General features: G+C 45.7%; 1 protein-coding gene across 2 annotated transcripts in view; it reads right to left on the bottom strand.

Moving 5' to 3' along the window:
• Positions 1 to 14,290, bottom strand: part of LOC124046675 (metastasis-associated protein MTA1-like) — a 75,191-nt gene that overhangs the window by 29,869 nt on the left and 31,032 nt on the right. For both annotated transcript variants that reach the window (XM_046367317.1, XM_046367316.1), the window contains 5 exons: positions 12,205 to 12,337; positions 6,183 to 6,246; positions 5,138 to 5,255; positions 3,892 to 3,994; positions 2,573 to 2,672 (listed from right to left, as the gene is read on the bottom strand). In XM_046367317.1, coding sequence (XP_046223273.1) covers positions 2,573 to 2,672; positions 3,892 to 3,994; positions 5,138 to 5,255; positions 6,183 to 6,246; positions 12,205 to 12,337 — 518 coding nt within the window. The remainder of the gene's footprint in view (positions 1 to 2,572; positions 2,673 to 3,891; positions 3,995 to 5,137; positions 5,256 to 6,182; positions 6,247 to 12,204; positions 12,338 to 14,290) is intronic.

The following is a 14,290-nucleotide window of genomic DNA, read 5'->3' as shown; positions in this document are numbered from 1 at the left end:
GCTTTGGCAAAGTGGGTGGGGTTATATCCTGCCTGTTTGCCCTGTCCAGGGGTATCATCGGACAGGGCCACAGTGTCTCCTGACCTCTCCTGTCTCCGCCTCCAGTATTTATGCTGCAGTAGTTTGTGTCGGGGGGCTAGGGTCAGTCTGTTAGTCCACCTGGCCATGCTGCTGCTCCAGTTTCAACTGTTCTGCCTGCGGCTATGGAACCCTGACCTGTTCACCGGACGTGCTACCTGTCCCAAACCTGCTGTTTTCAACTCTCTAGAGACAGAAGGAGCGGTAGAGATACTCTTAATGATCGGCTATGAAAAGCCAACTGACATTTACTCCTGAGGTGCTGACCTGTTGCACCCTCGGCAAGTACTGTGATTATTATTATTGGACCATGCTGGTCATTTATGAACATTTGAACATCTTGGCCATGTTCTGTTATAATCTCCACCCGGCACAGCCAGAAGAGGACTGGCCACCCCACATAGCCTGGTTCCTCTCTAGGTTTCTTCCTAGGTCTTGGCCTTTCTCGGGAGTTTTTCCTAGCCACCGTGCTTCTACACCTGCATTGCTTGCTGTTTGGGGTTTTAGGCTGGGTTTCTGTACAGCACTTTGAGATATCAGCTGATGTAAGAAGGGCTATATAAATAAATATAAAAAATTGCCACTCTTTGCCTTGTTGACAGCTTTGCACACTCTTGGCATTCTCTCAACCAGCTTCATGAGGTAGGCACCTGGAATGCATTTCACTTAACAGGTGTGCCTTGTTAAAAGTACATTTGTGGAATTTCTTTCCTTCTTAATGCGTTTGAGCCAATCAGTTGTGTTGTGACAAGGTAGGGGTGGTATACAGAAGATAGCCCTATTTGGTAAAAGACCAAGTCCATATTGTTGGACTAGTAACCGGAAGGTTGCAAGTTCAAACCCCCGAGCTGACAAGGTACAAATCTGTCGTTCTGCCCCTGAACAGGCAGTTAACCCACTGTTCCTAGGCCGTCATTGAAAATAAGAATTTGTTCTTAACTGACATGCCTAGTTAAATAAAGGTAAACATATATATATATATATATATATATATATATATTATGGCAAGAAGGTCAGTCAATCTGGAACATTTCAAGAGCTTTGAACGTTTCTTCAAGTGCAGTTACAAAAACCATCAAGCGCTATGATGAATCTGGCTCTCATGAGGACCGCCACAGGAAAGGAAGACCCAGAGTTACCTCTGCTGCAGAGGATACGTTCATTAGAGTTAACTGCACCTCAGATTGCAGCCCAAATAAATGCTTCACAGAGTTCAAGAAACAGACACATCTCAACATCAACTGTTCAGAGGAGACTGTGTGAATCAGGCCATCATGGACTAAAGGACACCAATAAGAAGAATAGGCTTGCTGAAGGGGGAAAAAACACGAACAATGGACACTAGACCAGTGGAAATCTGTCCTTTGATCTGATGAGTCCAAATTTGAGATTTTTGGTTCCAACCACCATGTCTTTGTGAGACGCAGGATAGGTGAACGGATGATCTCGGCATGTGTGGTTCCCACTGTGAAGCATAGAGGAGGAGGTGTGATGGTCTTTTGCAGGAGACACTGTGATTTATATAGAATTCATGGCACACTTAACCAGCATGGCTACCACAGCATCCTGCAGCGATTTGCCATCCCATCTGGTTTCTGCTTAGTGGGACTATCATTTGTTTTTCAACAGGACAATGACCCAAAAATCCACCTCCAGGCTGTGTAAGGGCTATTTGACCAAGAAGGATAGTGATGGAGTGCTGCATCAGATAACCTGGCCTCCACAATCACCCGATCTCAACCCAATTGAGATGATTAGGGATGAGTTGGACTGAAGAGTGAACGAAAGCAGCCAACAAGGGCTCAGCATATGTGGGAACTCCTTCAAGACTGTTGGAAAAGCATTCCTCATGAAGCTGGTTGAGAGAATGCCAAGAGTGTGAAAAGCTGTCATCAAGGCAAAGGGTGGCTACTTTGAAGAATCTAAAATATATTTTGATTTGTTTAACACTTTTTTGGTTACTACATGATTCCACATGTGTTATTTCAATAGTTTTGATGTCTTCACTATTATTCTACAATGTAGAAAATAGTCTAAATAAAGAAAACCCCTTGAATGAGTAGGTGTGTCCAAACTTTTGACTGGTACTGTATATGGATGTGTGTTGTGAGCATGTTGTTTTCATGTATATTGATGTGTGTGTTTGTGTGTACGCTGTAGCTCGGAGGCCTGTTTTCCATGTTTTATGTATGAGGTGCAGAATTGGGCCGGAACATGGCCACATGGGTCGTCTGGGGCCGCTGAAGCCTGCTCGTTACTGATACTCAGACATACACACGCAATATCACACACACGCTCAGTCACACAGAGATGCCCCATACACGCACACAGACACACATGCGCACGAATGCACCCACGCACACCCACTCACACCCGCTACTGAAGCTCCCAGCATACCCCTGGGCTAATAGCAATCCTGCCGAGCACTCACCTCTGGCCTGACCCTGACCTTATCTAGGGCAGTGGGCAATGTGTGTATGTGTGTGTGTCTTACCAGGGTGATGTCTCTAGAGGCAGCAGCAGCACTCATGTGAAGACTGGGCTGCCGGACAGAACTACTGCAGTCTAGAGCCCGCGCAAAGGTACCCACTGACCTGAGAGACAGAGGAATGGAGACAAGAAGGTGGAGAGAGGGAGGGATGACAGAGTGGGAGGGGGAAGGATGAGGGCGAGACAAGGAGGAAAAGAGATGGGGGAGAGAGACAAGGAGGGAAAGAGATGGGGGAGAGAGAAACAAGGAGGGAAAGAATTGGGGGAGAGAGAGAAAAGAGGAGGGAGAGACAAGGAGGGAAAGAGATGGGGGAGAAAGAGGGAGACAAGGTGGGAAAGAGATGGGGGAGAAGAGAGAGATAAGCAAGAGGAGTTTGTGTTAACCCTCCAGATTTAGATGTATGACAACATAGTGCAGAGCTAGGAGGAAGAGGTGGCAATAAACCTCTCCACCTCCACCAGACCGGTCTTTAAACCTCTCCACCTCCACCAGACCGGTCTTTTAACCCCTCCACCTCCAACCAGACCAGTCTTCTAACCCCTCCACCAGACCAGTCTTCTAACCCCTCCACCAGACCAGTCTTCTAACCCCTCCACCTCCCACCAGACCAGTCTTCTAAACCCTCCACCTCCCACCAGACCAGTCTTCTAACCCCTCCACCAGACCAGTCTTCTAAACCTTCTACCTCCCACCAGACCAGTCTTCTAAACCCCCCACCTCCCACCAGACCAGTCTTCTAACCCCTCCACCAGACCAGTCTTCTAAACCCTCCACCTCCCACCAGACCAGTCTTCTAACCCCTCCACCAGACCAGTCTTCTAAACCCTCCACCTCCCACCAGACCAGTCTTCTAACCCCTCCACCTCCCACCAGACCAGTCTTCTAACCCCTCCACCAGACCAGTCTTCTAACCCCTCCACCAGACCAGTCTTCTAACCCCTCCACCAGACCAGTCTTCTAAACCCTCCACCTCCCACCAGACCAGTCTTCTAACCCCTCCACCTCCCACCAGACCAGTCTTCTAACCCCTCCACCAGACCAGTCTTCTAACCCCTCCACCAGACCAGTCTTCTAACCCCTCCACCAGACCAGTCTTCTAACCCCTCCACCCGACCAGTCTTCTAACCCCTCCACCCTTATACCCCAACAGAGTCTATCTTACCAACGACTACCCCAAAAACCCTGCTCCATCTCCTCCTAGTCCCACCAGAGCTTTTTACATTTCCTATCCATCAACAGCAGTCTTACCAAGCTACTAGCACCTCCCGCCACAGTAGAGCCACAACCCTTCCACCATAGCCCACCGAACCGGACCCACTTACCGAGCCACAACCAGGAACTGGTCGATCTGTTTCTCTGTGAGAGGACTGCTGGGGTCCCACACCTTCTCCTCCAGCTTGGCCAGGTCCCTGCCATCCTCCTCACCTGAAGGTCCAGTTAGCACAATTACGCATTAGAAACCAGTTAGCAGTTACCCCATACAAACCAGTTAACACAGTCACCGTTAGAAACCAGTTAGCAGTTACCCCATACAAACCAGTTAACACAGTCACGGTTAGAAGCCAGTTAGCACAGTTACCCCATACAAACCAGTTAACACAGTCACTGTTAGAAACCAGTTAGCACAGTTACCCCATACAAACCAGTTAACCCATTCACTGTTAGAAACCAGTTAGCACAGTTACCCCATACAAACCAGTTAACACAGTCACTGTTAGAAACCAGTTAGCAGTTACCCCATACAAACCAGTTAATACAGTCACTGTTAGAAACCAGTTAGCACAGTTACCCCATACAAACAAGTTAACACAGTCACGGTTAGAAACCAGTTAGCACAGTCACCCCTTACAGACCAGTTTGCATAGTCACCCGTTAGAAACCAGTTAGCACAGTCACCCCTTACAGACCAGTTCGATTAGTCACCCGTTAGAAACCAGTTAGCACAGTCACCCCTTACAGACCAGTTCGCATAGTCACCCGTTAGAAACCAGTTAGCACAGTCACCCCTTACAGACCAGTTCGCATAGTCACCCGTTAGAAACCAGTTAACAGTCACTGTTAGAAACCAGTTCGCATAGTCACCCCTTAGAAACCAGTTAACAGAGTCACCCATTATAAACCAGTTAACAGTCACCCCTTATAAACCAGTTAACAGTCACTCCTTATAAACCAGTTAACAGTCACCCCTTATAAACCAGTTAGCAGAGTCAGTATATCCTGCCCTCTGGCCATCTCAAACACTATTGGGGGGACATGGCTCCTCACTAAAACTCACACTCTTATTCACACTCTTTGACATAACGTTGCATAATATAGCGACCAGTGCAGTGTGATAGACTCCCATGCCCTCCCACTGACTGCACCCTGAGATGAGATTGGACCCTGCTTGCAGTACCAAAGAGAATACTAGCCAAGAGGCTAATCTACAGGTTGGCGTGACACATTTTGCTATGGGAAATGCTAACAGTTCAATCTTTCATATGAGTGTCTTTGGCGTACGTACCCTAATTGCTCCTATAAGTCACTCTGGATAAGAGCGTCTGATAAATGACTCAAATATAAATGTACCCTCTTTGAGGAAGTCTGTGATGTCTGCCTGGTACTTGTTCCCCACCCTGATCTCCCCTTTATCAGCCAGAAGAGTCTTCTGCTGGGGGTCGTAGACCAGGGAGTAGAAGAACGCATCCTGGAGAGAGGGATGGAGAGAGGGAGGACAAGAGAGAGGGACAGATAGGGAGGAGAGAGGGATGGAGAGAGAGATGGTGAGAGGGAGGACAAGAGAGAGGGACAGATAGGGAGGAGAGAGGGATGGAGAGAGAGATGGCGAGAGGGAGGACAAGAGAGAGGGACAGATAGGGAGGAGAGAAGGATGGAGAGAGAGATGGAGAGGGAGGACAAGAGAGAGGGACAGATAGGGAGGAGAGGGATGGAGAGAGAGATGGCGAGAGGGAGGACAAGAGAGAGGGACAGTAGGGAGGAGAGAGGGATGGAGAGAGATGGCGAGAGGGAGGACAAGAGAGAGGGACAGATAGTAAGGAGAGAGGGATGGAGAGAGGTGGAGAGGGAGGACAAGAGAGAGAGACAGATAGGGAGGAGAAAGGGATGGAGAGAGAGATGGAGAGGGAGGACAAGAGAGAGGGACAGATAGGGAGGAGAGAGGGATGGAGAGAGAGATGGCAAGAGGGAGGACAAGAGAGAGGGACAGATAGGGAGGAGAGAGGGATGGAGAGAGAGATTGAGAGGGAGGTGAAAGGGATGGAGAGGGAGGACAAGAGAGAGGGACAGAGAGGGAGGAGAGAGGGATGGAGAGGAGAGAGTAAGAGACAAAGGATTCAAGAGGTTGAGTGGGGTTGTGTGTGTGTGTGTGTGTGTGTGTAGCAGCTAGTCTCTCGTCTTCTCATTACTGACTGTGAAAAGAACATTCTGGTTCAACACACTGAATTATTCATCCAGCATCAAGACACACACACATTAATTTAATATGGAGTACATTTAGACAGTACATCCCATTCTCCATCCAGCAGTTCTATGTGAGGACAGTGTGTGTGTGTGAGTGAGAGATTGAGAGTCAGTGAGAGAGAGAAGGGCAGTGTTTGAGAGGCGAGCCACCTACCTCTCGGTCCAGATAGGACTTCAGAGCCTCCGTCTCATTCAGCAGAGTGACACAACACTTCCCCCTGAGAGAGAGAGAGAGAGAGAGAGAGAGAGAGAGAGAGAGAGAGAGAGAGAGAGAGAGAGAAATGAGAGAGAGAGAGAGAGAGAGAGAGAGAGAGAGAGAGAGAGAGAGAGAGAAGAAATAGAGGCAGAAATGAGAGAGAGAGAGATGCAGAGAGGAGAAAGAGAGGCAGGGAAGAGAGAGAGAGACAGTGAGAGAGAAAGTGAGAAAGTGAGAGAGAGAGAGAGAGAGAGAGAGAGAGAGAGAGAGAGAGAGAGAGAGAGAAAGTGAGAAAGTGAGAAAGTGAGAAGTGAGAGAGAGAGAGAGAGAGAGAGAGAGAGAGAGAGAGAGAGAGAGAGAGAGAGAGAAAGAAAGAGAGAGAGCGAGAGAGAGAAGAAAGAGAGGAGAAATAGAGGCAGAAATGAGAGAGAGAGAGAGGCAGAGAGGAGAAAGAGAGAGGCAGAGAGGAGAGAGAGAGAGTCAGAAACAACCCCTTACTAATATTATATAATGAAGCACAGTACAGCCTATATTAGGGGTGTAACGGTTTACCAAACCCATGGTGCCTTCGGTACACAAGTTTCCCACTAGTAATTACCAGTTTGAGGGCCGGAATTTACCAGTCGTATGTGGTAAATTCCCACTTGCTTACACTGCCTAGTTCAGTGCAAGATTCGTACTTGTGCCTCTCATAAAGGGGGCGTATCTGTAGCACAGTACATCTCCCACTCTGGGGTAATGTGATGGACTGCCACTGATAAGCAAGCACAACTCATTGGAACCTTCGGCTTTGGTTTACCTATATAGAGCGAGTACTACCTGTTTGCTGAATTGGGTGCAAAAGGGAAGTTCTAAAAGGTGGCTCAAAATCTTTCATGAGGGCCTGAAAGCCCCTATTCTCACCCACCGAGAATGGATGCATATCCGCAGCTATAAACCAAAGGTTGTTAGAAATAAAAATATAGCCTACCTGTCGCTGTTGTAATTTCTTTGGCCCATTCAGAATCAGCTGCCCAGGGCTAATCTACTGGTGAGCCAAAATGGAGATTTAAACGAAGCCGGAGGATCCTCCAACTCTGGTTTATCGACCCCACCACTAGCCATCATAAAGAACTAGTTCCTGGCAGCGCCTCACACAAGGACAGTGTGAAATGTGTCAGTTAAGATGAAAATGTTGATTACGTGTGCATAGGCTGTTAGTTGTTTTACCGGAATAGCCTGAAAAAAAAATGTCACCTCAGATTTACTTAAGAGGCATAGGCCTACAACACAGAGTAGGCATAGCTTATCTAAAATAATGTATTCATTAGGATTCACAGTGCGGATCAATCAGAGGTCCCCAAACGGTTCGGTACGAATATGTGCACCGTTACACACCCAGCCTATATGTGTTCCCAGCCGTGAGAGGAAGAGTCGTCTATTTTCCAGGCTGCGCTAACACAAAAAAAGGGAATAGAGCGTACCTAAAGTGTGTAGCTAGCTGGTATAAAGGTGTATCTGATGTGTGACTAACTGGTCTAGTAGTAGATATATAATGTAGTGGGTAGTGACTCCAGCTGGTCTAGTAGTAGGTATAGAATGTAGAGGGTAGTGACTCTAGCTGGTCTAGTAGTAGATATATAATGTAGTGGGTAGTGACTCCAGCTGGTCTAGTAGTAGGTATATAATGTAGAGGGTAGTGACTCTAGCTGGTCCAGTAAGAGGTATATAATGTAGAGGGTAGTGACTCTAGCTGGTCTAGTAGTAGGTATATAATGTAGAGGGTAGTGACTCTAGCTGCTCTAGTAGTAGTTTTATAATGTAGAGGGTAGTGACTCCAGCTGGTCTAGTAGTAGGTATATAATGTAGAGGGTAGTGACTCTAGCTGCTCTAGTAGTAGGTATATAATGTAGTGGGTAGTGACTCCAGCTGGTCTAGTAGTAGGTATATAATGTAGAGGGTAGTGACTCTAGCTGGTCTAGTAGTAGGTATATAATGTAGAGGGTAGTGACTCTAGCTGCTCTAGTAGTAGGTATATAATGTAGAGGGTAGTGACTCTAGCTGGTCTAGTGACTCTAGCTGGTCTAGTAGTAGGTATATAATGTAGAGGGTAGTGACTCTAGCTGCTCTAGTAGTAGGTATATAATGTAGAGGGTAGTGACTCTAGCTGGTCTAGTGACTCTAGCTGGTCTAGTAGTAGGTATATAATGTAGAGGGTAGTGACTCTAGCTGCTCTAGTAGTAGGTATATAATGTAGAGGGTAGTGACTCTAGCTGGTCTAGTAAGAGGTATATAATGTAGAGGGTAGTGACTCTAGCTGGTCTAGTAGTAGATATATAATGTAGAGGGTAGTGACTCTAGCTGGTCTAGTAGTAGGTATATAATGTAGAGGGTAGTGACTCTAGCTGGTCTAGTAGTAGGTATATAATGTAGAGGGTAGTGACTCTAGCTGGTCTAGTAGTAGGTATATAATGTAGTGGGTAGTGACTCCAGCTGGTCTAGTAGTAGGTATATAATGTAGTGGGTTGTGACTCTAGCTGGTCTAATAGTAGATATATAATGTATTGGGTAGTGACTCTAGCTGGTCTAGTAGTACTGAGACGGCACTTGTGAAGGTGGTAAATGACATTTTAATGGCATCGGACCGAGGCTCTGCATCTGTCCTCGTGCTCCTAGACCTTAGTGCTGCTTTTGATACCATCGATCACCACATTCTTTTGGAGAGATTGGAAACCCAAATTGGTCTACACGGACAAGTTCTGACCTGGTTTAGATCTTATCTGTCGGAATGATATCAGTTTGTCTCTGTGAATGGTTTGTCCTCTGACAAATCAACTGTAAATTTCGGTGTTCCTCAAGGTTCCGTTTTAGGACCACTATTGTTTTCACTATATATTTTACCTCTTGGGGATGCTATTCTAAAACATAATGTTAACTTTCACTGCTATGCGGATGACACACAGCTGTACATTTCAATGAAACATGGTGAAGCCCCAAAATTGCCCTTGCTAGAAGCATGTGTTTCAGACATAAGGAAGTGGATGGCTGCAAACGTTCTACTTTTAAACTCGGACAAAACAGAGATGCTTGTTCTAGGTCCCATGAAACAAAGAGATATTCTGTTGAATCTGACAATTAATGACAATCTTAATGGTTGTACAGTCGTCTCAAATAAAACTGTGAAGGACCTCGGCGTTACTCTGGACCCTGATCTCTCTTTTGAAGAACATATCAAGACCATTTCAAGGACAGCTTTTTTCCATCTACGTAACATTGGAAAAATCAGAAACTTTCTGTCCAAAAATGATGCAGAAAAATTAATCCATGCTTTTGTCCCTTCTAGGTTAGACTACTGCAATGCTCTACTTTTCGGCTACCCGGATAAAGCACTAAATAAACTTCAGTTGGTGCTAAATACAGCTGCTAGAATCCTGACGAGAACCAAAAAAAATGATCATATTCCTCCAGTGCTAGCCTCTCTACACTGGATTCCTGTCAAAGCAAGGGCTGATTTCAAGGTTTTACTGCTAACCTACAAAGCATTACATGGGCTTGCTCCTACCTAACTCTCTGATTTGGTCCTGCCATACATACCTACACGTACGCCTACGGTCACAAGACGCAGGCCTCCTAATTGTCCCTAGAATTTCTAAGCAAACAGCGGGAGGCAGGGCTTTCTCCTATAGAGCTCCATTTTTATGGAACGGTCTGCCTACCCATGTCAGAAACACAAACTCGGTCTCAACCTTTAAGTCTTTACTGAAGACTCATCTCTTCAGTGGGTCATATGATTGAGTGTAGTCTGGCCCAGGAGTGGGAAGGTGAACGGAAAGGCTCTGGAGCAACGAACCGCCCTTGCTGTCTCTGCCTGGCCGGTTCCCCTCTTTCCACTGGGATGCTCTGCCTCTAACCCTATTACAGGGGCTGAGTCAATTGCTTACTGGGGCTCTCTCATGCCATCCCTGGAAGGGGTGCGTCACCTGAGTGGGTTGATTCACTGATGTGGTCATCCTGTCTGGGTTTGGCGCCCCCCCCCTCGGGTTGTGCCATGGCGGAGATCTTTGTGGGCTATACTCAGCCTTGTCTCGGGATGGTAAGTTGGTGGTTGAAGATATCCCTCTAGTGGTGTGGGGGCTGTGCTTTGGCAAAGTCGGTGGGGTTATATCCTTCCTGTTTGGCCCTGTCCGGGAGTGTCCTCGGATGGGGCCACAGTGTCTCCTGACCCCTCCTGTCTCAGCCTCCAGTATTTATGCTGCAGTAGTTTATGTGTCGGGGGGCTAGGGTCAGTTTGTTATATCTGGAGTACTTCTCCTGTCCTATTCGGTGTCCTGTGTGAATCTAAGTGTGCGTTCTCTAAGGACCATGCCCCAGGACTGCCCCAGGACTACCCAGGACTACCCCAGGACTACCCCAGGACCATGCCCCAGGACTACCTGACATGATGACTCCTTGCTGTCCCCAGTCCACCTGGCCGTGCTGCTGCTCCAGTTTCAACTGTTCTGCCTTATTATTATTCGACCATGCTGGTCATTTATGAACATTTGAACATCTTGGCCATGTTCTGTTATAATCTCCACCCGGCACAGCCAGAAGAGGACTGGCCACCCCACATATGCTCTCTCTAATTCTCCCTTTCTTTCTCTCTCTCTGAGGACCTGAGCCCTAGGACCATGCCCCAGGACTACCTGACATGATGACTCCTTGCTGTCCCCAGTCCACCTGGCCGTGCTGCTGCTCCAGTTTCAACTGTTCTGCCTTATTATTATACGACCATGCTGGTCATTTATGAACATTTGAACATCTTGACCATGTTCTGTTATAACCTCCACCCGGCACAGCCAGAAGAGGACTGGCCACCCCACATAGCCTGGTTCCTCTCTAGGTTTCCTCCTAGGTTTTGGCCTTTCTAGGGAGTTTTTCCTAGCCACCGTGCTTCTACACCTGCATAGCTTGCTGTTTGGGGTTTTAGGCTGGGTTTCTGTACAGCACTTTGAGATATCAGCTGATGTACAAAGGGCTATATACATACATTTGATTTGATTAGTAGGTATATAATGTGTAGAGGGTAGTGACTCCAGCTGGTCTAGTAGTAGATATATAATGTAGTGGGTAGTGACTCTAGCTGCTCTAGTAGTAGGTATATAATGTAGTGGGCAGTGACTCCAGCTGGTCTAGTAGTAGGTATATAATGTAGTGGGTAGTGACTCTGGCTAGTCTAGTAGTAGATATATAATGTAGAGGGTAGTGACTCTGGCTAGTCTAGTAGTAGGTATATAATGTAGCGGGTAGAACAGCTCTCGGTGTCTCAGCTGGTGTTTCAGTTTCTCTTATGTGTGTGTAGCAGGTATATAAGGTGTGATGGATTAAGGGTAAGGTAAGGTGTGACAGTGTCATGGTGTACCTGATGTGTGTGTAGCAGGTATATAAAGTGTGATGGATTAAGGGTAAGGTTAGGTGTGACAGTGTCATGGTGTACCTGGTGTGTGTGTAGCAGGTATATAAGGTGTGATGGATTAAGGGTAAGGTTAGGTGTGACAGTGTCATGGTGTACCTGATGTGTGTGTAGCAGGTATATAAGGTGTGATGGATTAAGGGTAAGGTTAGGTGTGACAGTGTCATGGTGTACCTGATGTGTGTGTAGCAGGTATATAAGGTGTGATGGATTAAGGGTAAGGTTAGGTGTGACAGTGTCATGGTGTACCTGATGTGTGTGTAGCAGGTATATAAGGTGTGATGGATTAAGGGTAAGGTTAGGTGTGACAGTGTCATGGTGTACCTGATGTGTGTGTAGCAGGTATATAAGGTGTGATGGATTAAGGGTAAGGTTTGGTGTGACAGTGTCATGGTGTACCTGATGTGTGTGTAGCAGGTATATAAGGTGTGATGGATTAAGGGTAAGGTTAGGTGTGACAGTGTCATGGTGTACCTGATGTGTGTGTAGCGGGTATATAAGGTGTGATGGATTAAGGGTAAGGTTAGGTGTGACAGTGTCATGGTGTACCTGATGTGTGTAGCGGGTAGTGACTCTAGCTGGCGGGACAGGAACAGCTCTCGGTGTCTCAGCTGGTGTTTCTGTTTCTCTGGCAGGTCAACTGGGTTCAACTCTGGGTTCTCCATCTCCTCCTCCATCTCTCCTGGATAGGGGTCAGAAGTCAAACACACTAACGTTAGTTAGGCGTGCGCACACACACAACGGGTGCACACACAGACACACACACAGTTCAGCATCTCCTCCATCTCTCCTGATATGGGTCAAAAGTAAATACTCACATCTGGTTAGCTCAACAGAGTTTTCACTAAACCAGTGGAATCTTGCCACACACATGAAAAATATATGTTTAAAAATAATAATAATATGGTTAATGTGTTAGAACAGTTAAGTCCCATCTACACAGAACAAAAATATAAACACATGTAAACTGTTAGTCTCATGTTTCATGAGCTGAAATGTAAAAAATCCCATATGCACAAAAAGCTTACTTCTCAAGAATGAAAAAAATGCTACAAATTTGATTCTATCCCTGTTTAGTGAGCGTTTCTCCTTTGCCAAGATAATCCATCCACCTGACAGATGTGTTATATCAATAATCTGATTAAACTGCAGGATCATTACACATGCATCAAGCACTCCAGAAAAGTGCAAGAAATTGCCCACGTTAAGAAACAAGGTTCATGAAGTCAATAACTTGCTAGTAACACATGATATTCATATTCTGACTATCTCTGAAACTCACGTAGATAATACCTTTGATGATACAGTGGAAGCAATACATGGTTATAACATCTACAGAAAAGACAAATGCCAATGGGGGCGGTGTTGCCATTTATATTGAGAACCACATTCCCAGCAAAGCTTAGAGAGGGGCTCATGTTAAATACTGTTGAAGTAATATGGCTACAGGTTCATCTGCCTCACCTAAAGCCCATTCTGGTGGGAAGCTGCTATAGACCACCAAGTGCTAACAGTCAGTATTTGGATATTGTGTGAGAAATGCTTGATAATGTATGAGATAAACAGAAGTAATTTTCTGGGTGATGTCCATATTGACTGGCTTTCATTAAGCTGCCCACTCAAGAAAAAGTTTCAAACAGTAACCAGTGCCTGCAACCTGGTTCAGGTTATCAGTCAACCTACCAGGGTAGTTACAACTAGCATAGGAATGAAATCATCAACATGTATTGATTAGAGGTCGATCGATTAATCGGAATGCCAGAATAATTAGGGCCGATTTCAAGTTTTCATAACAATCGGAAAACTGTATTTTTGGACAATAATTTGTCCAATAAAAAAAAGAAATGTTTACACCTTTATGTAATCTTTATTTAACTAGGCAAGTCAGTTAAGAACACATTCTTATTTTCAATGATGCCCTTGGAACGGTGGGTTAACTGCCTCGTTCAGGGGCAGAACGCCAGATTTTTAACTTGTCAGATCGGGGGATTCAATCTTGCAAACTTACAGTTAACTAGTCCAACGCTCTAACCACCTGATTACATTGTACTCCACGAGGAGACTGCCTGTTACACGAATGCAGTAAGCCAAGGTAAGTTGCTAGCTAGCATTAAACTTATTTTATAAAAAACAATCAATCAAATGATAATCACTAGTTAACTACACATGGTTAAATGATATTACTAGTTTATCTAGCGTGTCCTGCGTTGCATATAATCGATGCGGTGCGTATCGTTGCTCCAATGTGTACCTAACCATAAACATCAATGCCTTTCTTAAAATCAATACACAGAAGTATATATTTTTAAACCTGCATATTTAGCTAAAAAGAAATCCAGGTTAGCAGGCAATATTAACCAGGTGAAATTGTGTCACTTCTCTTGCATTAATTGCACGCAGAGTCAGTGTATATGCAACAGTTTGGGCCGCCTAATTTGCCAAAATGTTACGTAATTATGACATAACATTGAAGGTTGTGCAATGTAACAGGAATATTTAGACTTATGGATGCCACCCGTTAGATAAAATACAGAACGGTTCCGTATTTCACTGAAAGAATAAAAGTCTCGTTTTCGAGATAATAGTTTATGGATTCGGCCATATGAATGACCTCCGGCTCGTATTTCTGTGTGTT

The sequence above is a fragment of the Oncorhynchus gorbuscha genome, linkage group LG10, assembly GCF_021184085.1.
Source record: "Oncorhynchus gorbuscha isolate QuinsamMale2020 ecotype Even-year linkage group LG10, OgorEven_v1.0, whole genome shotgun sequence".
NCBI lineage: Eukaryota > Metazoa > Chordata > Actinopteri > Salmoniformes > Salmonidae > Oncorhynchus > Oncorhynchus gorbuscha.
The sequence above is the reverse complement of the archived record's forward strand: the minus strand, read 5'-3'. Positions and strand labels throughout refer to the sequence as shown.